This window comes from Capricornis sumatraensis, chromosome 10, assembly GCF_032405125.1.
Source record: "Capricornis sumatraensis isolate serow.1 chromosome 10, serow.2, whole genome shotgun sequence".
Classification (NCBI taxonomy): domain Eukaryota; kingdom Metazoa; phylum Chordata; class Mammalia; order Artiodactyla; family Bovidae; genus Capricornis; species Capricornis sumatraensis.
Window position 1 is genome coordinate 77,958,996 of NC_091078.1, and position 23,557 is coordinate 77,982,552.

Consider the following 23,557-nt stretch of genomic DNA (forward strand, 5'->3'; position numbering starts at 1 on the left):
TACACATGGGGAAGAGGGAGTGCAAGTGTGGTATTTATGGCCTGGCCCTTTAGGGGCATGATAACTCCTAGAAAATAGGAAATTTCATTTCCTATCACTGTTCACCAGGAAATGGCCTAGTGAGAACTGTCTTGTTAGATGGTAAGTAGGTATTAAGTGTTTATGTGGACCCTTCCCTGCCTGATTGTATACAAAAGTAGTCAGCCAATTGCTCCGGTTTCTCTGGCCTGGCAGAATCCTCCCTCCATGTAGACATGTCCACAGAAGGTATTAGAGAGGCTCCCAGGATCCTCTAGTACCAACTCATTCATTTGTATCCTTATCCCACTAGTTAATCTCACTGTTTGCAGGCTTACTAGTAAACCAAGGTAAGAGCATGTAGGTAGCAAACAAGGTATCATTCTTTACAGTTTTTGAACTTTAACAGGACTTTGAAGTCTGGCCCAGCCTAGCAGTGGATACAGTCAATACCAACATTAAGACACTCCTTTCTGTCTATCTACGGTCACTGATTGTCTCTGGTCCACATCTTCCCATTGTCATTCATCATCAGAGAGATCCCTTAGTTCCAATTTGGAAAACTCCTAGGGAAAAGTCTTTGAACCATCCTCCATCTCTTGCCCACAGAAGGATGATTGTATTTCCATTAGATCCAGTGAAGAAGGAAGCAAGCAGTCTCCAAAAGAATGAGATGGTCTGAAAGTGGGGGCAGGGGGAAGTCGGGGTATAAGGGAGAGGAAGTCAAAACAAATAGATATCCAACACTCCAGAAAAATACATCCATTTTTTAACAAGCTTTTTATTTTGAAATAATTTCAAACTTACAAAAGAGTTGCACAAATAGCACAAGAAATGCCAGCATGTTTGCCAAGCCAAATTCACCAATTGTTGACATTTTCCACATTTGTACTGTTTCTCTCTCCCCCGACACACCTCCAAATGTATTGCATTTGTTTTCCTGAATCATTTGCGAGTAAGTTACACTATTTACCCCTAAATATTTCACGGTGCATCTCTTGGGATCAAGAACATCTCTCATAGAACCATATGACAGTGATCACATTCAAAACACTTAACCATGAACCTATATGTTGCCTAACATACAGTTCAGTTTTATATCGGTAGTACCTTTATAACAGCTTTCCCTCTTGATCCAGAGGGATCAAGCATTTGATGTAATACACAGCATTTAGTCGTTAGAACTCTTTAACCTTCTTTGCTTGCAAATAGTTCATCAGCCTTTCTTTGGCATTCATCACACTGACATTTTCGAAGAGTATGGGCCAGATGTTTGTCTCAAGGTTCCTCATAATTAGATCTAGTGATGTATTTTTGGCAGGAATACCACCCAGCAGTGTGCTGGAGTCAGTCAGTACCAGCTATGAGAGCCAATTCTCACATAACTTCCCAACGCTATGTTCTGTAATACCATAATGACAGCTTGAAATCCACTATGGTAGGAATGTTTACATGTTGATTTCATGGAAATCCACAAATTCTACAGATTAGTTCTTGTACCCCCTTCCCCATGTCTGGTTGTGAAACGTTTACATGTACTAGCACAGCACTGCATATAGATGAAGTTACATCCTTTCCAGGGCTTCCCTGGTGGCTCAGGTGGTAAAGAATCTGCCTGCAGTGCAGAATACCTGGGTTCAATCCCGGGGTCCGAAAGATCCCCTGGAGAAGGAAATGGCTACCCTCTCTAGTATTCTTGCCTGGAGAATTTCTTGGACAGAGGAGCCTGGTGGGCTACAGTCCATGGGATACAACTGAGCGACTAACACACACACACACACACACACACACACACACACACTCTCTTCTCAGTACATACATTCAGAAGGCACGTGATGCTGGTTTTCCTAATTACTGGTGATATCTCATCCTTGGGTAGGATAGTACTTGTCAGGTTTCACCATTGAAGAATTACTGTTTTCCCCTTTGTAATTAATTTTCCCCTGTGGAGTAATCTTTTGTGATTATGTAAATATTCTGACCTGTTTCTCTTCTAATTTTCACCCAATTTTTTTTTTTAGGTTTTCTTATAAAATTAGTTTTACTTGGTTTTCTTAGCATTTGAATATATACCAAATGAATAGCATTTGAATATATATATCGATATATATGTTAAAAATCGAACATTTTCGTTATTGGCAAAGGCAACAAACCATGGATCTCTCTTCCCCGTGGAAAGGGTATTCGCCTTACCATTGCTGAAGAGAGAGATAAGAGATTGGCAGCCAAACAGAGCAGTGGATAAAACGATCGCTATGTGATGTGATTGGAAAGGTCTTTGTAATTAAAGATAATACCAAGTGATTAATAGCAAAAAAAAAAAATAATAATCATTATTTTTATTTATTGAAGTGTATTGCCTGTATCAGTACTGCATCAATCAGTACATCAGTACTATAATTGTTGCAAACAGTAATTTTTTATCTCTTTCATTTCTTCTACATTTATTTGTTGATGTTCTACAAGTTAATTTTTTTTTTTTTTTGTAGATTTAACCCTAAACTAATAGACTTAGAAACAAACTGGGATTTCTCAACATTTTATCAAGTAGTTCTCAATCTTAATGTCTGTGACCAGATTATTAATGTTCACTGCTATAGTTCAGAATAAGTTTACATGGAGGACTTTATCAATACAGAAAATGCAGACCGGGTCTTCAGAAATAGCTTTCCCATTCTACTGTCATTACGTGTGTTTGATGGTGATATGCTGTCCTACCAACAGGGTAAGTGGCATTGGAGTCATTTCTCTGGCCTCATCTGATTGCATTTTTACCATGCTTTTAGAAGATTCCTGGTGAGATTTGCACTGGAGTCTCAGCTATTTCAGTTAACTAATGCATGGTAGAGCAGAAAGAGTGCAGAGTCAACATCTGCTGGGAGATTGAGTAGTGTACTTCTCGTTCCTGTTCCTCAGTGCCATCACTGAGGATGTAAAATCACAGGAGTCATGTTTTCACCAAGTTCCTTTGCAAGTTCTAAAACGTTTATTCTGTTCACCTGCTTGGGAATCGAAACCTAGAGTTCACCTCATTAGCTTGATGTTTTGGTCAGCTGGGCTAACAAGCCAAGGACAAGGATAGGATGTCCAAAGCGGAGCCTGAACCCAGTGCCCTAGTGATGGGATCCACAATCCAGTTAAATTAGCAGTGGGAGTGTAGCCCCAGCACTTGGTACTATTTCATGTTACCTCTGTGCATTCAGCTACATCATTTGACTCAAGCCTCCACTTCTCTTTGTTTATCCTTGACAGTCATGGAAAGCCACTGAAGGATCCCATTACCCCTGTCTTTGAGGTGATCCCTTTCTCAAGTGTTAGCTTGCCCAGTACCTATAAGGTTACCTCTGTTGCCATGGTTGTAAGTAAAAGAAATGTTTTATCCAAGAGCAGACTGCAGTTTCTAAAGAACTTTTACCCTTCAGGCATGAAATTCTAGAGTTCTGTATAAGTCTTAATTAAGTTTCACCATATGAAAGCACTGAGAACCAGGCAAAATCGTATTATTCTTGGTTCATCCATTGTTTGGGATGAACTCAACACACAGGTCAGATAACCTTGACAATCGGTACTGGAACTTAAAATATGTTGCCTTGGGTTTCCAGGACAGTGGTTAACTAAAAGGTGAGGTAGGGGCTAAGATGTTTAAAAGAATGTGGGGCTTTGCCAGACCAGGCATTGTCCTCTCCTCCTGGGATGAGACTTTTCAAGGACCCTACCTCTGCATCCCCCCGGTGCCTTCCTCCACCAGTTGTGTTGGGGCCACTGTGTAGGTGGCTGGAGCGGCCAAACAGACTTAATTTGAAGGAAGTAGGGAAAACCACTAGACCATTCAGATAATGACCTAAATAAAATCCCTTACGATTCTACAGTGGAAGTGGGAAATAGATTCCAGGGACTAGACCTGATAGACAGAGTGCCTGATGAACTATGGACAGAGGTTTGTGACGTTGTACAGGAGACAGGGATCAAGACCATCCCCAAGAAAAAGAAATGCAAAAAAGCAAAATGACTCTCTGAGGAGGCCTTACAAATAGCTGTGAAAAGAAGAGAAGCTGAAGGCAAAGGAGAAAAGGAAAGATATACCCATTTGAATGCAGAGCTCCAAAGAATAGCAAGGAAAGATAAGAAAGCCTTCCTCAATGATCAGTGCAAAGAAATGGAGGAAAACAATAGAATGGGAAAGACTAGAGATCTCTTCAAGAAAATTAGAGATACCAAGGGAACATTTCATGCAAAGATGGGCTCAAAATGGATGGACCTAACAGAAGCAGAAGATATTACAAAGAGGTGGCAAGAATACACAGAAGAGCTGTACAAAAAAGATCTTCATGACCCAGATGATCACGATGGTGTGGTCACTCACCTAGAGCCAGACATCCTGGAATGTGAGGTCAAGTGGGCCTTAGGAAGCATCACTACGACCAAAGCTAGTGGAGGTGATAGATTTCCAGTTGAGCTATTTCAAGTCCTAAAAGATGATGCTGTAAAAGTGCTGCACTCAATATGTCAGCAAATTTGGAAACCTCAGCAGTAGCCACAGGACTAGAAAAGCTCAGTTTTCATTCCAATCCCAAAGAAAGGCAACGCCAAAGAATGCTTGGACTACTGCACAATTGCACTCATCTCACACGCTAGTAAAGTAATGCTCAAAATTCTCCAAGCCAGGCTTCAACAATACGTGAACCATGAATTTCCAGATCTTCAAGCTGGTTTTAGCAAAGGCAGAGGAACCAGAGATAATATCCAATGGATCATCAAAAAGGCAAGAGAGTTCCAGAAAAACATCTATTTCTGCTTTATTGACTATGCCAAAGCCTTTGACTGTGTGGATCACACTAAACTGTGGAAAATTCTGAAAGAGATGGGAATACCAGACTACCTGACCTGCCTCTTGAGAAACCTGTATGCAGATCAGGAAGCAACAGTTAGAACTGAACATGGAACAACAGACTGGTTCCAAATAGGAAAAGGAGTATGTCAAGGCTGTATATTGTCACCTGCATATTTAACTTCTCTGCAGAGTACATCATGAGAAATGCTGGGCTGGATGAAGCATAAGCTGAAATCAAGATTGCCAGGAGAAATATCAGTAACCTCTGATATGCAGGTGACATCACCCTATGACAGAAAGTGAAGAAGAACTAAAGAGCCTCTTGATGAAAGTGAAAGAGGAGAGTGAAAAAGTTGGCTTAAAACTCAACATTCAGAAACTAAGATCATGACATCTGGTCCCATCACTTCATGGCAATTAGATGGGGAAACAGTGGAAACAGTGACTGACTTTATTTTTCTGGGCTCCAAAATCACTGCAGATGGTGATTGCAGCAATGAAATTAAAAGACGTTTACTCCTTGGAAGGAAAGTTATGACCAACCTAGACAGCATATTAAAAAGGAGAGACATAACTTTGCCAACAAAGCTCCATCTTGTCAAGGCTGTGGTTTTTCCAGTAGTCATGTATGGATGTGAGAGTTGGACTATAAGGAAAGCTGAGTGCCAAAGAATTGATGCTTTTGAACTGTAGTTGAAAAAGACTCTTGAGAGTCCCTTGGACTGCAAGGAGATCCAACCAGTCCATCCTAAAGGAGATCAGTCCTGAGTGTTCATTGGAAGGACTGATGTTGAAGCTGAACCTCCAATACTTTGGCCACCTCATGCGAAGAGCTGACTCATTGGAAAAGACCCTGATCCTGGGAAAGATTGAACGTGGGAGGAGAAGGGGACGACAGAGGATGAGATGGTTGGATGGCATCACCGACTCAACGGACATGAGTTTGGGTAAACTCTGGGAGTTGGTGATGGACAGGGAGGCCTGGTGTGCTGCGGTCCATGGGGTCACAAAGAGTCGGACACGACTGAGCAACTGAACTGAACTGAACTGTGTAGGTGAAAAAACCTACAGGTGAGGTTCCTATTTGCCTCCCTACTCTAGAGCTGTCCCAGCTTGGTACTTTTCATACCTCGGCTCCTCATTTCAGCATTTTTAATATTTAATGACTCTTCTAAGTTAGAGAAATATTTGGCAGCTTACTTAAAAGTATCTGAGGTCTTTTTATCTGCTGGACTTCCATTTACTAAATTGGTGTGTAAAATAGTGTTCAAATGACTCATCTAAGATTCTGATGAAGCAAAGGGGTCACAGGGTAGCAGAGGAGTTGGCAATAATTTTCAATATATTTTATTCATCTTTAGTTGTTTTTTTTTCTTGAATATTTGAACTAACACACTTGATCTCCTCTCCAATTTTAAGACAAATTTGACTTAACGAGGTCAGGTCTAATTTCAAACTCAAAGATGTTTTACAGCGGGCCCCCCCCCCCCCCCCGGCCCCCGCCCCCGCCCCCGCCGCCGGAAGCTCACCTCTCTCTGCATGAGTTTCTTTTTCTTTGAAGAGAAGGGATTCAGCCTTTCTAAAATTTAAATCTTGATCAGCGCCTTCCTCACCTGTTGGATTAACTGCTTCATCATCTTTCACCAGATTAGAAAACCGTTGTCTCTTGCCTGAAAGACAGAGGCCAATGGATTTCTGCAATCAACCTGTTTCTTTGATTTTATAAACTGTTTCTAGAGATTATAGGCAAACTTTGAATTCCAAGGCTCTGGGCCTGTCAGCTTTTGAAGCAAAAAACTTTGAAGCAGATCCTCTGCCTCAGGTTTCAGAAGGAATACTTAGATGTTGGAAAATGAAGTTAATTTGTTTTCATTCTGTAATAGAAGGGAAACACAGATAATTATCACTGCCGACATTGTAACATCCCCGATTTGGGGGTTGTATATTTTTATTTTATGAGTTCTAAAAGATTTATTACTAGTTGTTTTTTTTTTTTTCTCGTTTTTTTGAGAAGCCCAGTCAAGTCATTTGGAAACCTTCCAGAAATTCTCACTGAGCTAACTGCTTCTATAAACCTATCTAATGTGCATTTACTTTAAAACTACTAAATTACTTATCACTGGTAAACTTTGTGTAATTACAAAACTCTTCAGCCCAGATTCAACAGGTAGAAAGGAGAAAGAAAACATGCAGGGCAGTTTGCAGACTTGTGTTCTGAAACAGTATGCAGCCTGAGTACTAATTATACAGGATTTACACCAGGAGAGGGTTATATGAAATTGTTTTAGCCTGTGGTAATGCTTATAAGCTAGCATCTTACTACAAAAAAAAATTGTTTTTTAAATAATGACCCTAGTCTACTACTCAGTATTGAATTTATCATACAATGCAATAATGGTATTTACTTATGTCATCACATTTAACAAAATAAACGAAGGTATATGTGAGTATTATTGATAGAGGCAACCCCCACTCCCCACCCCCCCACACACACTTGTGCATCCCTTCCTGAGTAAGTATTCCTCCTTAATTACAGCCTCAAACTCCTATTCTGCTTTGGGATCTTAAAAAATAAAATACTGGGAAAGGGATAAATTAGGATTCATCAAACTTCAGTATAAAGCAACAGAATTTTAATCTTTTAAGTGTTTGCTATAACTGGTTCTTAAGGCTTTACGTTTTCTCTATAAAACTATAAATATTAATTCAAGAGTCTCATTGACACAGAAGCGGAACTTACATTTTTTATAATATTTGCATTGTGTATGTATACCAAAATAATTGCTATGATGAAGGAAAACTAAGAAAATCAGAGCGTAAAAATGAACTTAGATAAAAATTATTCATTCATTTAGAGTCTGTCTGAATTTTCAGTCATGTGTGTTCCTTCCAGAATACTGCTCTCAAAACACAATTTTCCACAGCTAATTAAAGCGCGAACTCTCTCTCACACACACACACACACACACACACACACACGTGCGCGCGCACACACACACACGCTGTGGCTTCCCCTTAACCCTGGAAGCGTCTCTCCATGTCCCCCTCCCTTTCCTCTGGAATGGTATGATCTGCATTTGATCGTAAACTGGAGGTGCCAAGCTGTGACAGCTTCCCGAACTCCACAGCCGTTTGCTACGACCTAGGGAAGCCTGTGTTCAGTGATGCTTTCCTTTTCCTCTGACAGGGGCAAATCGAAGTAGACAGCGAAACTATCTTCAGGTTAGCGGCACTCATTTTACAGGTAAGAACTGACAAACCGCTTTTTACCCGCTCTTTTTGTGTATTGGGTTTTGTGAACTGCCTGAAATTCTGAAAGTTTTGCATGGGCCAGCAGCTGATGTTCTAAAGTCGCCTGGTTGTTTGCCAGAATAAGATGTGAGCCACCGTTTTCTGTTTTAGTGAGGTTTGCATGATGAGGGAGAATGTGGCATTGTGTGTCTCAGAAGAAAATGAAATTTAGACTTCACTGAGGAAGGAGCGTTGTTAAGACCATATTCCTGGCAAAGAGCTCTGGGTGACTTGAATTTGGGAGGCGGCAGTTGTCACAACAGCTGTAATTTGCATTTAAATTTAGTAACTTTTGTATACTTTTTCTTGGGGTTGAGTTAAAGAGCCCTTTAATTCTTAAAGGCATGCATAGTAGAAAAACGATGGGTTCTATGCTGGTTTAAAAAAAGAAAGTAAATGGCATGTGTTGGTTTTTCTGTGTAATGATTTAAAAGGTCTGCATCCAGACTAGAAAGGGTGCTGCTCTGGTAGACAAGCATTTATCACGTGATCTTTGAAACTTAAAAGGAGAAATAATCATCTATGCATTTTCAGATAGATTTGTCTTGTCTGATACAAACAAGAAAAATTAATGAGTAATACCAGTGTCTTAAATGCCACATTGTTCTCCAGTGTGGTAAATAGGGAAGATGTCTCTTGTGGGGAAAAAAAAAATTCGAAACAAAACTCGGGCATTTTAAGAGTAGAGAATGATCAAGAGTAAAAATTCTTTTAGCTTGATTAACATCAGTACAAACTGATCATCTGTCTTTTTTTTTTTTTTTAGGAAGCCAAAGGGGATTACACCAGGTATGATTCCTTTTCTGATATAACTATGCAGCTTTTAATGCTATTTTAAATAACAATGGATGCAAAATCAAAAGAAAGTAGATCCCTAGGCGAGAGACGGAGGTCTCTTTCCTCTTCAAATAGAAACCTATTCTTTTTGTGAATGAATCCAGGCAATGAAGCTTTCCAAGCCAGAGTGACAGAACTTGTTCTCAGAAATGCTCCAAAGTTCTATCTTCTGTCATCTGTTAGCAAATGAAAAAAATCTATAAAAAGCTTGGGTAACCCGTGCTGATTTTTTAAACTTATACTAATCCTGTATTTGAAGCGATATACTATAAGCACAAAAAGATTAAATCCATCAGCTGCTTAGTTAAGGGATTAATAGGGGCTTTCTTTTTGCAGCTGCCCTGAAGAGGCCTCACCCTTCATACACTTGACCTAACAGTTGTATTGTTGCCACCGAGACACTTACTGGTCCTAACTGCCTAACTGGCCAAATCATCAGAGAGTGTTTACATTTGAATTCACCCTCCTCTGTCCTCTCCATTCTGTTCTTTTCATGCAATAGTTGCCGTTGGAGTAGTAGAAAGGGTTAAAGGTGGAGGCCAGGCCTCCAATTCGAAACAGGGCACAGGCTGATGACCGGCTGAAAGCCTCGCCTGTACTGTGTTAATGTTCTACTCCGGGTAAACTTTACCAGTAGATTATTTACAGATCCACTAGTATTCATTCCCCGCCAAGTCTTTGACTAGTGTGCTCCTTAACAGACTGATAACCAGATCATGCCTTCCAGGCTTGAAAACTTGCAGTCACAGAGTCATGCTTCACTTCAGAAACTCGGTGCACTTTCCACATCTGCCCATTTAATTTGGTAGAATGACTGAGTCTTCCACTTAACATGACACGATCCAATCACTGCATTGTCCTTTTAGCTCTGTTTTGTGATTTAAAAAAATTTTTAGGTTAGTAAATAAGCTTTGAAGGAATCATAAAAATTACTGAAAGTGCAAGTCACTCCGTCATGTCTGACTCTGTATAGTCCATGGGGTTCTCCAGGCCAGAATACTGGAGTGGGTAGCTTTCCCTTCTCCAGGGGATCTTCCCAACGCAGGGACTGAACCAAGTTCTCCTGCATTGCAAGTGAATTCTTTACCAGCTGGGCCACAAGGGAAGGCCAAGAATACTGGAGTGGGTAGCCTATTCCTTCTCCAGCAAATCTTCCCTGATAGCTTCCCTGATAATTCTTTTTAATTAAAAGAAAATGTCAAGGCATAAAAAGAAGATAAATTAGTCTCTAGGTCGTTAACATCAAGAGAGGCTGTGTTCTCCACTCTTGTCTTCCCTGGAGGAGCCATATTTCCTAGGAAGATCAGATATGCAAGGAATTCCTTCGCTAGGGGCTGAGTCTGAAGTTGATTTATAAATGAGGGCTTTCAGAGCCAACAACTCAGACTCCACTGTCTGTGGACTGCTAACCCTTCCTCCCCCACTTTCTCCCGGTCAAGCCTGTGATGGACACCCTCTGAGCCTCATTTCCCATCAAGATAATGGCACCTCCTTCACAGGTCTGTTGTGAGGTTAACTGTATGGAAACATTGCCCAGGGCAGTATCTGGGGTGCAGCAAGCTCTGTATACACGTTGACTGTTATTATTAACTATTAAAGTATTATTTCCCTCTTCATTATCATCATCCTGTCCCATCTCTTGGCAACCTTTGAAGAGGTTTTTGGGACCTACATGGGTATAAAGAATGAAAGAGAAAAAGGTTGATTCCGCAAACCTCCTTTAGGGAAAATGGCTTGCTTGAGGCAGAAGAAGTCTTTAAAAGAACTGTACTTGGGTAGCCCAGACCTTTTAGCCCTAAGATGTCAAGTTTGGAGAGTTAGTCTGGCCAAACCCAAGTCAATCGTTTTCCTTTATTTGAGTGTGTTCCTGGTGCTTTCCTGAGTGATTACTAAAGAAATGGTGGACATTGTTTTGAAATTGTCTAAACCATGCTGAGTAGTAGAAGGAGCTTGGGACGGGGAATCATGAAACCAGCACCATGAAATTGAATGAGCCCTGTGCTCATTCTCAGCCTCAATTTCCTCATCTGTAAATTGGGAGTAAGGAAAATGAGACTTGGCTGGGTAGTTTTGGCGCTATGAATGGGTTCAAAGACTTTGTAGATTATAATTTGTTGTCCGAGCATTAGTTATTGCTGATGAGATTGAAAGAATAGGAAATACGATCTGTTGTCATTGGGTATATAAAGAAGCAGAATTTTTGCTCATTGTCACCACTCCTTCCCTATTTGATCTCCTCCTCCCCTGAAAGGAGAGGGTATATTTTTCCTCCAAAGTTTTGTTATAAAACTAATTTAGGAAAATCAGGCAAAAATAAAAAGTAGCATTTGTGGTTACATACTGTTTAGAGCGAAGACATTAGAACCAGATAGCCTCACTGAAGTCCCAGGTCTGCCTGTTATTACCTGTGCAATCTTGAGCAAGTTATTTAAATTTACCAAGCCTCAGTTTCCTCATCTGTAAAATAGGGCTTTTATTAGTATATACCCCATAGAATTGCTATGATGACTGATGGAATTAATATATATAAAGTGCTTAGAATGGTTCCTCCAGTCGCCACTTTCATATTCCATCAAATTGATGGACATAATCCACCACTCCCATGTTGTCTTAAATATGTATTGCTTCCCGTTTTTTGCTGATATAAATAATACTTTGATGAACATCTTTGTGTAATTGGGATTGGAGTTATCTGTGATTGTTTTTCTAAGTGATGTTTCTCCAGTGGGAACAAGCAAAGGCAAATTCCTCAAAGGAGGTTAAGTATGAAGTGCTGAAAGGGGACTTATACATGCCTGATACTTCCTTGCTTCCTTCCAGAGAATCTGTTTTTCTGTCCAGAGCTCCCTCAGTGACAGTTCCACATCTCTCTTGGGTTACATGCCATGGCTTTTAGAACTTACCTGAGTTTGCTCACTGAGGTTTAATTATGGATCAATAAAGATCCTCAAATACTACCCTCGTGGAGTAAAGCCATGTAGCATTTTCAATTAAAACACTGATGGAACACCTAATTCTTGAGGCTGCTCTGGGCCATTCAATCCTTGTAAATATCTCATTCTTTCTCATATTTAGCATTTCTAAAGCTGAACCCGCCAGCATCCCAACCCCCAGACCAACTCCCCCGCTGCCTCCCCTTGTATAAGCTCCTTTCTCTCTTGAATCATCTCTCAGGATTTTCCCTTTTCCCTCCCACCTATCTCCTCTACCTCAGACAGCTCCCTTCTTTCCTTCTATCAGAACGCCAGTCAGCCTGACTGTAAAAGTATGCATGTGTGTGTTGATTGTTTGACTGCTTTCTATAACATTATTTTAATAGTCCATGTCTGGTTTCATTCAGTTCCTACCACAGTTTTATCATCACCATTTAACAAATTAATGGATGGAAATTTTAGGCCAAACTCACATAGTCAGTGAGTTCCTGGATCTGTTCCGATTCCATTGTGTGCTACATAATACCCACACATAACCCCCTGTTATCTTCCTAAGACATAAATGTGATCATTGTTGTTGACTTCCACACATCTCTTATCTCCCATTGCATAGACATCTACCTTCCAAAACCCTAACCTGGCATTCAAGGCCCCATATAATCTGCATTAATATATTTTAACTGCCCACGATCTACCATTCATACTGCTTAATATTTGTTCCTGACTCTCTTTTCTTTACATACAGTATACTGTTTTGCCATCATGGTTATGTTCAAATTCTTCTTCCTAGAATGCCTTTTAAAACAATAATCCTCCTCCTTATTTTGTTTCTGCCCTCTTTCCTTCAGAGTATTTTAAGTTAACACTATCATAACCAAGTAGAAAACCTTGCTCTCTGGAAAGTTAATTAAAATAGTGGCGTGAGGACTTCTATTTTCTTTAAATAGTTGACAGCCTGAATTTCCAAGTCAGCCCTTAAGCTGCAAAGATAACAAGCTACTTGGGTAACACAACACAGACAAACACAGGATTCCTGAAAGCTGACACGGCGAGGTTTTATCACTCAGCCAGCAGCAAATGACTTTGTAAAAGCAAGGTGTTTCTTTTCTTTTCTTTTTTTAAGATCCTGAAAGGTGGAACAAGAAACTATGTGACTAGGGCACTTTTGCTTATAAGAAAAAGTGACTACAATTTCATTTCAGTGCTGGGTCAGAATGATAGCATATTGTCACTTAGCTTCAAATGAGTAGGAATAATGCACAATTTACAGCTGTGCTACAAAAATAGCAGCTGTTTCCCATGGGAAAGGAACTTCTCTGGATGCCTTGAGAGTAGTTAATGAAAGGAGAGAAAAAAAAATCAAAGACTTTTAAAGAACTTGTCCTTCTACTTGTTACACCTCTAGAGCGCTTGAAGCTCTAAAATATTCCGTTTCTGGGACCTTTAAAATCAGTGACCATGTTTTTTTTTTCTTTAAAAAAAAAGCGGCTCCCATGGGCTAGGTGCTATGCTGAGTATGTCCTTACATCAATGGGAGGCAGATGTGAAGAGGAGCTTTGGAATTTAATTGCTTGGGTTCAAATCCAGGCCCAGGTACCTGCTGTAATACTGTGGGTAACTAACTTCTCTGGAATCTGGAACTCAGTTGCTTTGTCTCTGTTGTTTGGCTTTACTATTGCTATTAGTGTTAATCCACTGAACCTTCCCACCAGTCCTGTGATGACAGGCACTAGTGGTATCCCCATTTTACAGACAGGGAAACTGAGGTGTGGAGAGAGTAAGTAGTGGACTGTCTAGGTCACATGACTTCAAGAGTGGCCCAGTTAGGACTCTGCCTGATGCTCTTGACCTTTGTCAGGAGTCTCCTTTTAGTATTCTAACACAAACTTAAACTTGTAAGAATCATTACCTTCCATGCTGACAGAATAAAGAAGGCTGACATGACAAAAATTTAATGTTTCTGTCTGATTTCACGCCAGAACTTTAATGAATCAGCAAAGAGCTTTTGTGAAAAACCTAGTAAGAAATGACTTTTCTTTCTCTTGGTGTTATGGCTATTTTAAGGCTTGATTTTAAACATATAGTTCTTTTATCAATCAGTTCAGCACATTCATATTTTATTTATATTTAGTAATTGGTAAATACTTCTATGTGTCAGGCTGTTTTACATGTTTTACAAACAGTAACTCATTAATCGTCATCTCTGCTCATGAGGTTGGTGGAATATTATTCCCACGTTACAACTGAGATTAAGAAACTTTGTGTGGGTAACATTATATTACTCATATTATGGTTTAACATTTCCCCATGACTTCTCCAGATGTTGAGTTGTTACACTGAATAAACACACCAGATAACAAGTAGGGAGCTACAGACAAATAAGCATGGGAACTATATTGTTAAAAGCAGAAACCAAGAGATACTATAAAGCAATTATGCTTCAATTAAAAATAGATAAATTAAAAAGAAACTCAACAGAGTTTAAGTTCTTTTTGATCAGTTTCAAATCCACTCATGTGCATGGCAGATCTCCCAGAAGAAAACACACAGTGTTTCCCACACTTTCTTGTCCCTGATGTCCGAGCCTCTTCCCAGACCAGTGTTTTGTGTGCTTCACCTTGTGAAGTAGAGGCTTATTTATTTGGTGAAAGCTCAGTATTAAAATGCTTTTAAAAGATAAGCAGGTCCTTTTCTTGGTACTGCCTGTCAGATTCTTACATCTCTCAATTATAATTCCAATAGCTCTTAGGGTAAACATTCATCAAATTCTGAACTTGCTTTTTCTGAAGAGCCCTGAATTTGGAAAGAATCATCCATCCCATACAGTGGGTGCTTTTTCATCTGCTCTGCACATAGAGTATTAGCGTTGCCCCCATATTATGCATTGGAACGCTCATTTCACGCATGATGAACTAAGTGACATACCCATGACAATTCAGGTTGACAGCACCAGACCTACAGTCCCCAGACCTCCCCTACCATCTCAGAGTACCATTCTGACTTACATGTGTATCAGGAGCCCTCCACAGATCCTTGCTGTCCGTGATGGAAGGCAGTGAGGGCAGCAGGCAGTGGACTCTCTGGTAAGCGGTGTTATCAGTGGCGCGGCCCCAAGTCTAATATTAGTCACTTGAGGAGATAGCTTAAGAGTGAGAAGGCAGGAAATGAGCGCTCCATCAGCAGTGACCTTGGAATGCTTGGTCTTTTTCTCATTGCTGGACCCTATTCACCCTTGTATTCAATAGATTAAACACTGAATGCCTACAGTGTACAAGGCTCTGGACCACTAAGGGCTGTGGTGGAGGCAGACTAAATTTCCGGTCTTGTACTACTTAGCCACAGTCATTTTACATCCTTTATAAGAGACGCTGGAAGGTTCTGGGCCCTGGATTCAGACACGCAGGCATGAGCTGAGTGAGACAAGCCTTCCTCATCTACTAGTGACATGACCTTGAGCCAGTTCAAGCCATTGAGCCTAAGGTCGCTTTTAAAAAATTTATTTGTGTTTAACTGAAGGATGATTGTTTTACAATATTGTGTTGGTTTCTGCCATATATCAGCATGAATCAGCCATAGGTATACGTATGTCCTCCCACCCCCAAACCTCCCTCCCACTTCCCACCCCATCCCTCCCGTCTGGGTTGTCACAGAGCCCCTGGTTTGAGTTCCCTGAGTCATACAGCAAATTCCTCCTGGCCATCTATTTTATTTATGATAGTGTTTCCATGCTACTCTCTCCACTTGTCCACCCTCTCCTTCCCGGTCCCCCAACACCTGTATCCACAAGTCTTTTCTCTACATCTGCACTCCATTGCTGCCCTGCAAATAAGTACATCAGCACCGTCTTTCTAGATTCCAAATATACACGTTAATCTACGATATTTGTGTTTTCTCTGACTGACTTTGTATAATAGGTTCTAGGTTCATCCACCTCCCTAAGGTCCCTTTTCTTTAAGGGATTTGTTGTGAGAGTTGAATGAGATCACGCACCTTGCAGGATGCCTAGTACAGAATGAAGACTTAGTGCTTGGGACTTTGCCACTCAGTCTGTCGAGTATACTGAGATGCATGGTTGTTGTTTTACCATCTTAATTTTTTTTGTTTTTAAATTTATTTATTTTTGGCTGTGCTGGGTCTTTGTTGTTACGCTAGGGCTTTCTCTAGTTGTGGCAAACCGTGGCTACTCCTTGTTGCAGTGTGCGGGCTTGTCATTGTGGTGGCTTCTCTTGTTGTGGAGCACGGACTGTAACTTGTGGACTTTGGTAGTTGTGACGCACGGGCTTAGTTGCTCCGAGACATGTGAGATCATCCCAGAAAAGGGATCAAGTGTATGTCCTGTGCATTGGTAGGCATACTGCTCACCACCAGCCTCCCAGGGAAGTCCCCCATCTGAACCATTTTAAGTTGCTGGGCAACCATCACCACATCCATCTCCAAGATCTTCCATCTTGAAAAATGGAAACTCCGTACCCATTAAATAATAACCCTTCTCTCCTTCCCCCGAGCCTCTAACTGTCACCATTCTACTTTCCATCTCTACAAATTCGCCTATTCTGGATGCCTCATATAAGTGAACTCATACAGTATTTGTCTTCCTGTGACTGGCTTCTTTCACTCAGCATAATGTCCTCATGTTGCATCCATATTGTGCCATGTGTTAGAATTTCCTGTACTTTAGGACTAATGTTCCACTATTATATATTTACCACTTTTGCTTATCCATTCATCTGTGAGTGAATACTTGGGTTACACCACCTTTTGGCTCTTATGAATAATACTGATACGAGCACAAATATCTTTTTGAGTCCTGAATTTCAATTCTTTTGAGAAGGGAGATGTATTTTTAAAGAGAGTCCCTGGCTTCCAGACACTCCACCGTTCATTGGAGTGGGGGTGGGATGAACGCATTAGAATGGAGGATGGATATCAGATCCTTGTTCTAAATCATGAGATCTTATCAAAAGTAACACTTAAGAATGTCAGTAACTTACATTAGAATACTTTTGTAGGTGAATATTTATTGACATGGAAAAATGATTACAATATAGAAAATAGAAAAAAACATATGTATCATCCTTTTTTTATTAAAAAAAGTATGCCAATACATTCAAATATATGATACATGTATAAAAACTAGTCTGTAAGTTATAGCACAGTGCGGTAACCTCTAAATTATTTTGTTCCTACAGCCCCATTCATTTGTATACTTTTAATTATTTATTTCATTATACAGTTATAGATTTGATAGTGAAAGTCACTCAGTTGTGTTCAGTTCTTTGCAACCCCATGGATTATACAGTCCATGGAATTCTCCAGGCCAGAATACTGGAATGGGTAGCCTTTCCCTTCTCCAGAGGATCTTCCCAACCCAGGGATTGAACCCAGGTCTCCTGCATTGCGGGCAGATTCTTTACCAGCTGAGCCACCAGAGAAGCCCAAGAATACTGGAGTGGGTAGCCTATCCCTTCTCCAGCAGATCTTCCCAACCCAGAAATCAAACCGGGGTCTCTTGCCCTGCAGGCAGATTCTTTACCAGCTGCGCTACGAGGGAAGCCCATAGTTGTAGACATGGAGAACTATATTAACATCATGTATATTGTAAAATACTCAGAAAAGAGTCATCATCAAAAGCAATGACATAGAGTAACATGTCCAAAGAATGCATACAAAGAAAGTATCATTAGAAGTTGTAGTATTTTCTTTCTGCACAACTAAAGACTCCCCACTACAAAGACTGCTGTAGAGTGGATTCTGAAGTTAGTCAAAACTGAGTTTGGCTCCAGATCCTGCTTCTCACTGGTGAACAATCTTAGCTGTGTCATTGCACATCTCTCCACTGCAGTTTCCCATCTGTAAATAAGAATAATTACAGTTCTTTTTAAAAAGTAAGAAAAAATTTTTAATTGAGGTATGATTGACTTGTAACCATATATTAGTTTCAGATATATAACATAATGATTCAATATTTGTATTTATTACAAAATGATCACCACAAAAAGTCTAGTTAAAATCCATCACCATACATAGTTACAAAACTTTTTTTCTTGTGATGAGGACATTTAAGATCTACTCTCTTAGCAACTTTCAAATTTGCAAAACAATATTATAGTGCATTGTACACTGCCCAGTTTATGGTAGAGGTAAAAAAAAAAAATGAAGCCAATACTATTGTCATGACTAAGAGTTATCGTGGGATGGGTGGGATAGAAATGTTTGCAATTTGCCTTCTTCACATGTCAGTGTGTTTTCATTTATTGATAATGAATATACAGTGCTTATGTCAGAATTTTTTTAAATGTTATTTTGTCCTGTTAAAAAACTCATAGATTAGCACAGTGACCTACAGATCTCTGACACTGCATCGTTTTTCAAAACGAATGTAAGATTCATGGAACACTACCCACTTGACCTAACGGAAACTTCCCAAACCAAGGCTTAAAGCCCTTCCCTGCCACCCCAGAGCAACAAGGCAGCAAGCTTGTGATTCCCCCCGGCATGTGGGGGGCCCTATCCAGAACCTGCTGGCCTCCGGGGGTCTGTGTGCCTTTGTGAACAGGCTCATTTAGTTCTGGGCACAGGCGCCTAAGGCTGGGCAGGCAGAAAGGAAGCAATTAAGACAGTGGAAATCTACCAGGGAAAAATGCTGTTGGCAGGGCAGACTTCACCAGGGTGTGACCTGTGCAATCACACAGGCCCCCCTGCTCAGAAGGAACCCACGCTCAGTTTGATACTCTTCTGTCGCCATCTTGAGATTCCTCATGATTTTTTAAACAAAGAAGCTCCACATTTTAATTTTTCACTGGGTCCTGCAAATTGTGTAGCTTGGTCCTGGTTGTTGAAAACTGTAAGGCCTGGGTATTAGATGGATTATTAAAGAAAAGGTCCTCTTGTAGGCGTCTAAACAGGTACTCCATTGATGAAGATAGAACCACACAGAATTCTGCAAAAAAGCCCTTTTTCCTATATGTCTGGGAACCTCTTAACCTTTTTCTGATTTCAGTATGCATGATCTCCCAGGTCCAAGGCCCAGGGAATAACATAACCTAGACCTCCTAGGGCCATTATGAAAATCAAGAGAGAAAATGCCCATAAAAGAGTTAGAACTGTGCCTGGTACCTGTAATTCTCATTTCTGGCAACAGTGGAATATCATCAGCCCTGGCTCAGACCTTGGGGTTTCACTGGGTTCCCCTCACCTCCTGGCAACCACCATTCTATCCTCTGTCTCTCTGAATTTCTGAAGTGTTTTTATTTTCAATATTTACAGATTTTTGTGTTAACCTCATTCTCAGCCTGTCATTTTTGTAGATTATATTTCTTCTAAAAGATGTGAAGTTTCAAAGTAGACAGGATCAGAGTTCTTGGCAAGCTGGCTAATGTTTAGAAAAAAATAATCTCTCATCACATTTTCATTATTATAAGAAATTCTTCAGATCTTAAAAAAAAAAAGTAGTTTGACAGTTGATCCCTATCAAGCATGTAGATGGACAGAGTAATTTGTCCTTGGTTACAAGTTAGACAACAGACAAGAGTTTAACAAAGGAATTCTAGATGAGAGGACACTGTGTTTCCCACAACACAAGCTGGTTTCTTGTCTCTGGTAGAATGCAGAGATAAGGAGGGTCTGATACAAATTCCACGGATTGGTCATGATGTTGGAGGAGCAAGTTTCAAGGCTGCACTTCCACAGTTACCGTGGGTTCTGTTGAATCCATCCTAAAGCCACTTAGAACTAGGAACTTGCCAAGCTGCTTCCAAAGTTCTTTACCCATGTGGTTTATTACCAACTGTTAGGATTGCCAGACTGAACACATAAAATAAACAAAGCATAACTTTTTTTACTGTGTGTTCTAAATGTTTAATCTGGCAACTCTAACCTAGATCACCCACTGGGGATTCTTCTCAGTGTTAAGAAGCCACCCCTAGCCTGTTCTGAGGATGATTGAAGTAAAGTGTTTGGTATAACTGTTGGTTTTCTGTGCTGTGATCAGAAAGGAAAGAATACATTTAATGAACATAGGCAGGTGCCTTCATAGCAACATAGCTTCATAGCATCTTCCCAAGAATGCCAGAAAACACATCAGTATCCCTGTCTTTATAATGTGGAAACCGAGGCTTACATAGGTTAGTTTAGCTAAGTCCTATAAACATGGAGACCTGGAACTGAATCCAGTTGTAGGTCCTGACCTTATTACTGCACATCACAGGTCTAGGGCCAGCCAGTGAGCACGTCTGTTGATTTGTTTCTAAGTATGTGATGGTTTTACACTGGCCTATGTCCCAACCCTGGCTGCCCATGTACCAACTCTGGTGGGACAGCAGGCAGCCAGGTGACCTCTCTAAGCCTCAGTTTCCGTATATGTAAGTTAGAAACAGCTCCTACACCTCAGTTTGCTATAAGGATTGAATGACATCCTTTTTTTTTTTCTCTTTCTCTTTTTGTATAAGTAAAATGCTGAGCACTTGTCTGCCGCACAGCACATGCCCTTTTTCTTTTAGAGCCACAGAAGTTTCTAATTTATTGTCTTGTGAAGGAGCAGAGAGGTCCAAGGCAGCTAGAAACCAAGGGCAGCCTAGGAATGTATGCTCACACCGGAACACCAAGGAAGGAGCTGCATCTGATTAAGATGAACTGGGGTGTCCCTCCTTTTCCCAGAAGGGATGGAGGGCATCCCTAGCTTCTATAATCCTTTCAGTTCTCACTTTCCACTCCAAAAAGACGACCTTGGCTTGAGGTGCGATCAGGACCTGATTAAATGGGGTGGGGAGGAAATCCTAAGAATGGAAAGACCCTCTGACTTCGGAGGGGAGGGGAAGAGTTCTGGCCCAGCCCGCCGGGCTTTTCTGGCCCCTCCCCCTGTTCTCTCCACCCAGCTTCCCAGTTCCCTCCTCTCCTTCCTCCTCCTCCCCTGCTGCCACTCAGCTTAAACCTGGAGTCCTGAGAACCAGCCAGACAGCCTCTGGTCCTCTCGATCTAGCACTACCTCAGCGAAAGGCCCCTGGTAAGTCTTTAAGGTCGCTAGGCCCTATTTCCTGCATCTACAAACTCAGTGTCGGACCAGAGTAATTTAGATCTCTTAACCGGCCGGCAGGGTTTGGTCTGAAGGGGTGGAAAGTGAGGCAGGCACTTTATTTTAGCTATTATGAAATTGTCTCAGTCTGTGAGCAGTTTTACTGAAAACTGCAGTAATCATTTGTGGCATTAAAATCGGGTGGATCTGAGCCCTAGCTTTTTGTCTTGGCATATGATTGACTATGAATGAGATTGACTGCTTGTTTCCCTCTTTCTCCAGCTGCTCCCAAGCCTTCTATCCTGTAACCGAGAGAACTCGTCAAGGGTTGAGATTTTACTATGAACTTCTTAGCTAGGATTACAAATGGGGCATCAGGGACTTCCCTAGCAGTCCAGTGATTGAGATAACCTGAGTCCACTGCAGAGGGTGCAGGTTTGATCCCTGGTCGGGGAGCTAAGATCTCACTTGCTGGGTAGCACAGCTGGAAAAAAAAAAAAGTGTCAAACTCAATAAAGTTTGAAAAATAAAAATCAGGCATTAGGAACACTTCGTGTGGTTTAAGGAACCTTTGTTGGATGTTGGGCTTCTCAGTGGGCTTGCGTGCCCTAAAATTCTGCTAAAAATGACTGGAGTCTGACTTTGTAGCTCTTTAAATTTTTTTTTTTTTTAACTAAGTTTGGAATCTTTGCTATTAGAGGACAGCTACAGACAATAGTTGGTTTGATTTAAGAAACACTGAGTGATAACACATATTCAGTCTGGTTATCTGTAATTAGATCTTTGTGGTTTAATCCAGTTTTTTACTAAACCAGATTATGTTGTTCAGTCATCAAGTCTTTTTTTTTTTTTTTTTTTCAGTCATCAAGTCTTGTCTGACCCTTTGCAGTCCATGGGCTGAAGCACACCAGGCCTCCCTGTCCCATACCATCTACAATCAGATTATCTAGTTTTAAAAAAGCAACCTATCTTTACCCTAGAAACTAAGTTTAGTAAAATCAATGAGTGGCCACTATAATTACAAATCCCAAAACCTCCTTCCTTGTTTTCTGTCCCTTCATTTTGAAACTAGAGAAGTTAGCAGAGTTGTCCAAGTGTAGGCCTGGAATCATATCAGTTTCTTTCTTGCTGAGTTTAAATGAAATCTCTTTTAAATCTCAGTTTTCACATCTACGTAACAGGGATGCTAGTGATAATAGCAGAACCTATAGAGAGGTTTTAGCCCAGTCTCTGGAGCCTAATAATGTTCAGTGAGTGTGAGCATTTCTTTTTAGGGACTGAATGGAGGTACTTACTCTGTCTGTATAACTGCTGGGTCATCCTTGGAAGGGGCTTCCCAGGTGGCTCAGTGGTAAAGAATCCACCTGGCAATGCAGGAGATGCAGGCTCCATCCCTGGGTCGGGAAGATCCCCTGGAAGAGGAAATGACAACCCATTCCAGTATTCTTGCCTGGAAAATCCCATGGCCAGAGGGGCCTGGTGGGACACGACTGAGTAAACAACAAGGGCCTCAGAAGGGTCTCCTGAAACTAGCCTACTGGGCTTCTTCAGCCTCTTTGACCTTCTTTCCTGTTTTAAATTGTAGATTTTATCTCTTTCTTGAAAACCTCCCTGTGTTCATATTATGTGTTCATTCTGTTATTCTGTTCCTGTGGTTCTCAAGTCATTTATTAAACAGATTGCTGGGTCCCACCTTCAGCCCTTCTGGTTCTGTAGGCCTGGAGTGGGGCCCTAGAATTTGCATTTCTAACACATCCTCAGATAGTGCTGATGCTGCTGGCCAGGGGGTTATAAGAACTACTGTATTTTCTCATGCTTGACAACCTTTAATATCCCTTTACCTGGGAATTAGTAGAGAGAAATTTTCTGTAATGAAAATTACCTTTCTGAGAAGGTAATGAACTGGATTCATCATTGAAGGCCAAGCTCCCAAATAACTGAAAGAAACATGATTTTTTTTTTTTTTAATTAAAAAAGGGTGGTGTGAAGGCTGTCTGGCCAGTGAAAAAATGCTCTAAGTAAACTGATAACATATCTTAAACTGCTAACCACCACAGTGTTGACCAACACTGATACCATAGTTGAGGAAATTAGTGCTTATGTTCTGTATCCAGGATCCTTCTAATAATACCATGGTTAAGCAAGCTGTCAGGGCTTCCCAAGTGGCACTGGTGGTAAAGAACCCGCCTGCCAATGCAGGAGATGCAGGTTCGATCCCTGGGTCTGGAAGATCCCCTGGAGGAGGAAATAACACCACTCCAATATTGCCTGGAAAATTCCATGGACAGAGGAGCCTGGTGGGCTACAGTCCATGAATCACAAAAAGTCTGACATGCCTGAGCAGACATACACACATCCTTAAAGACCAGGTCCACCCGGAATGCTTTAGTAGTTGAATTGACACCTGTTACACCATTTAACAAACATTAAATACACTTTTTCTGGCTGTTGTAATCATTGCCATGGCCCGTTCCTTCAGTTTAGTGCAAAACTTTGATAGCCACACGTCAGCTTTCCAACAAGCATAGATAAGGAAGTGGCTTATCACCAACCTCTGTGCAGGCAATTCCAGAAGACTGGCAAACGTTTCTAATTTACACCAGTTCCTAATGGCAGTAAATCTTTAGCTTGCACAGA

General features: G+C 40.9%; 1 protein-coding gene across 1 annotated transcript in view; it reads left to right on the forward strand.

Annotated features, from left to right (window-relative positions):
• FRMD4B (FERM domain containing 4B) overlaps positions 1-23,557 on the forward strand; it is a 198,742-nt gene that overhangs the window by 110,286 nt on the left and 64,899 nt on the right. Inside the window, exons 6-7 of the mRNA XM_068981787.1 lie at positions 8,037-8,093; positions 8,907-8,929. Of these exons, the coding sequence (XP_068837888.1) occupies positions 8,037-8,093; positions 8,907-8,929 (80 nt within the window). The remainder of the gene's footprint in view (positions 1-8,036; positions 8,094-8,906; positions 8,930-23,557) is intronic.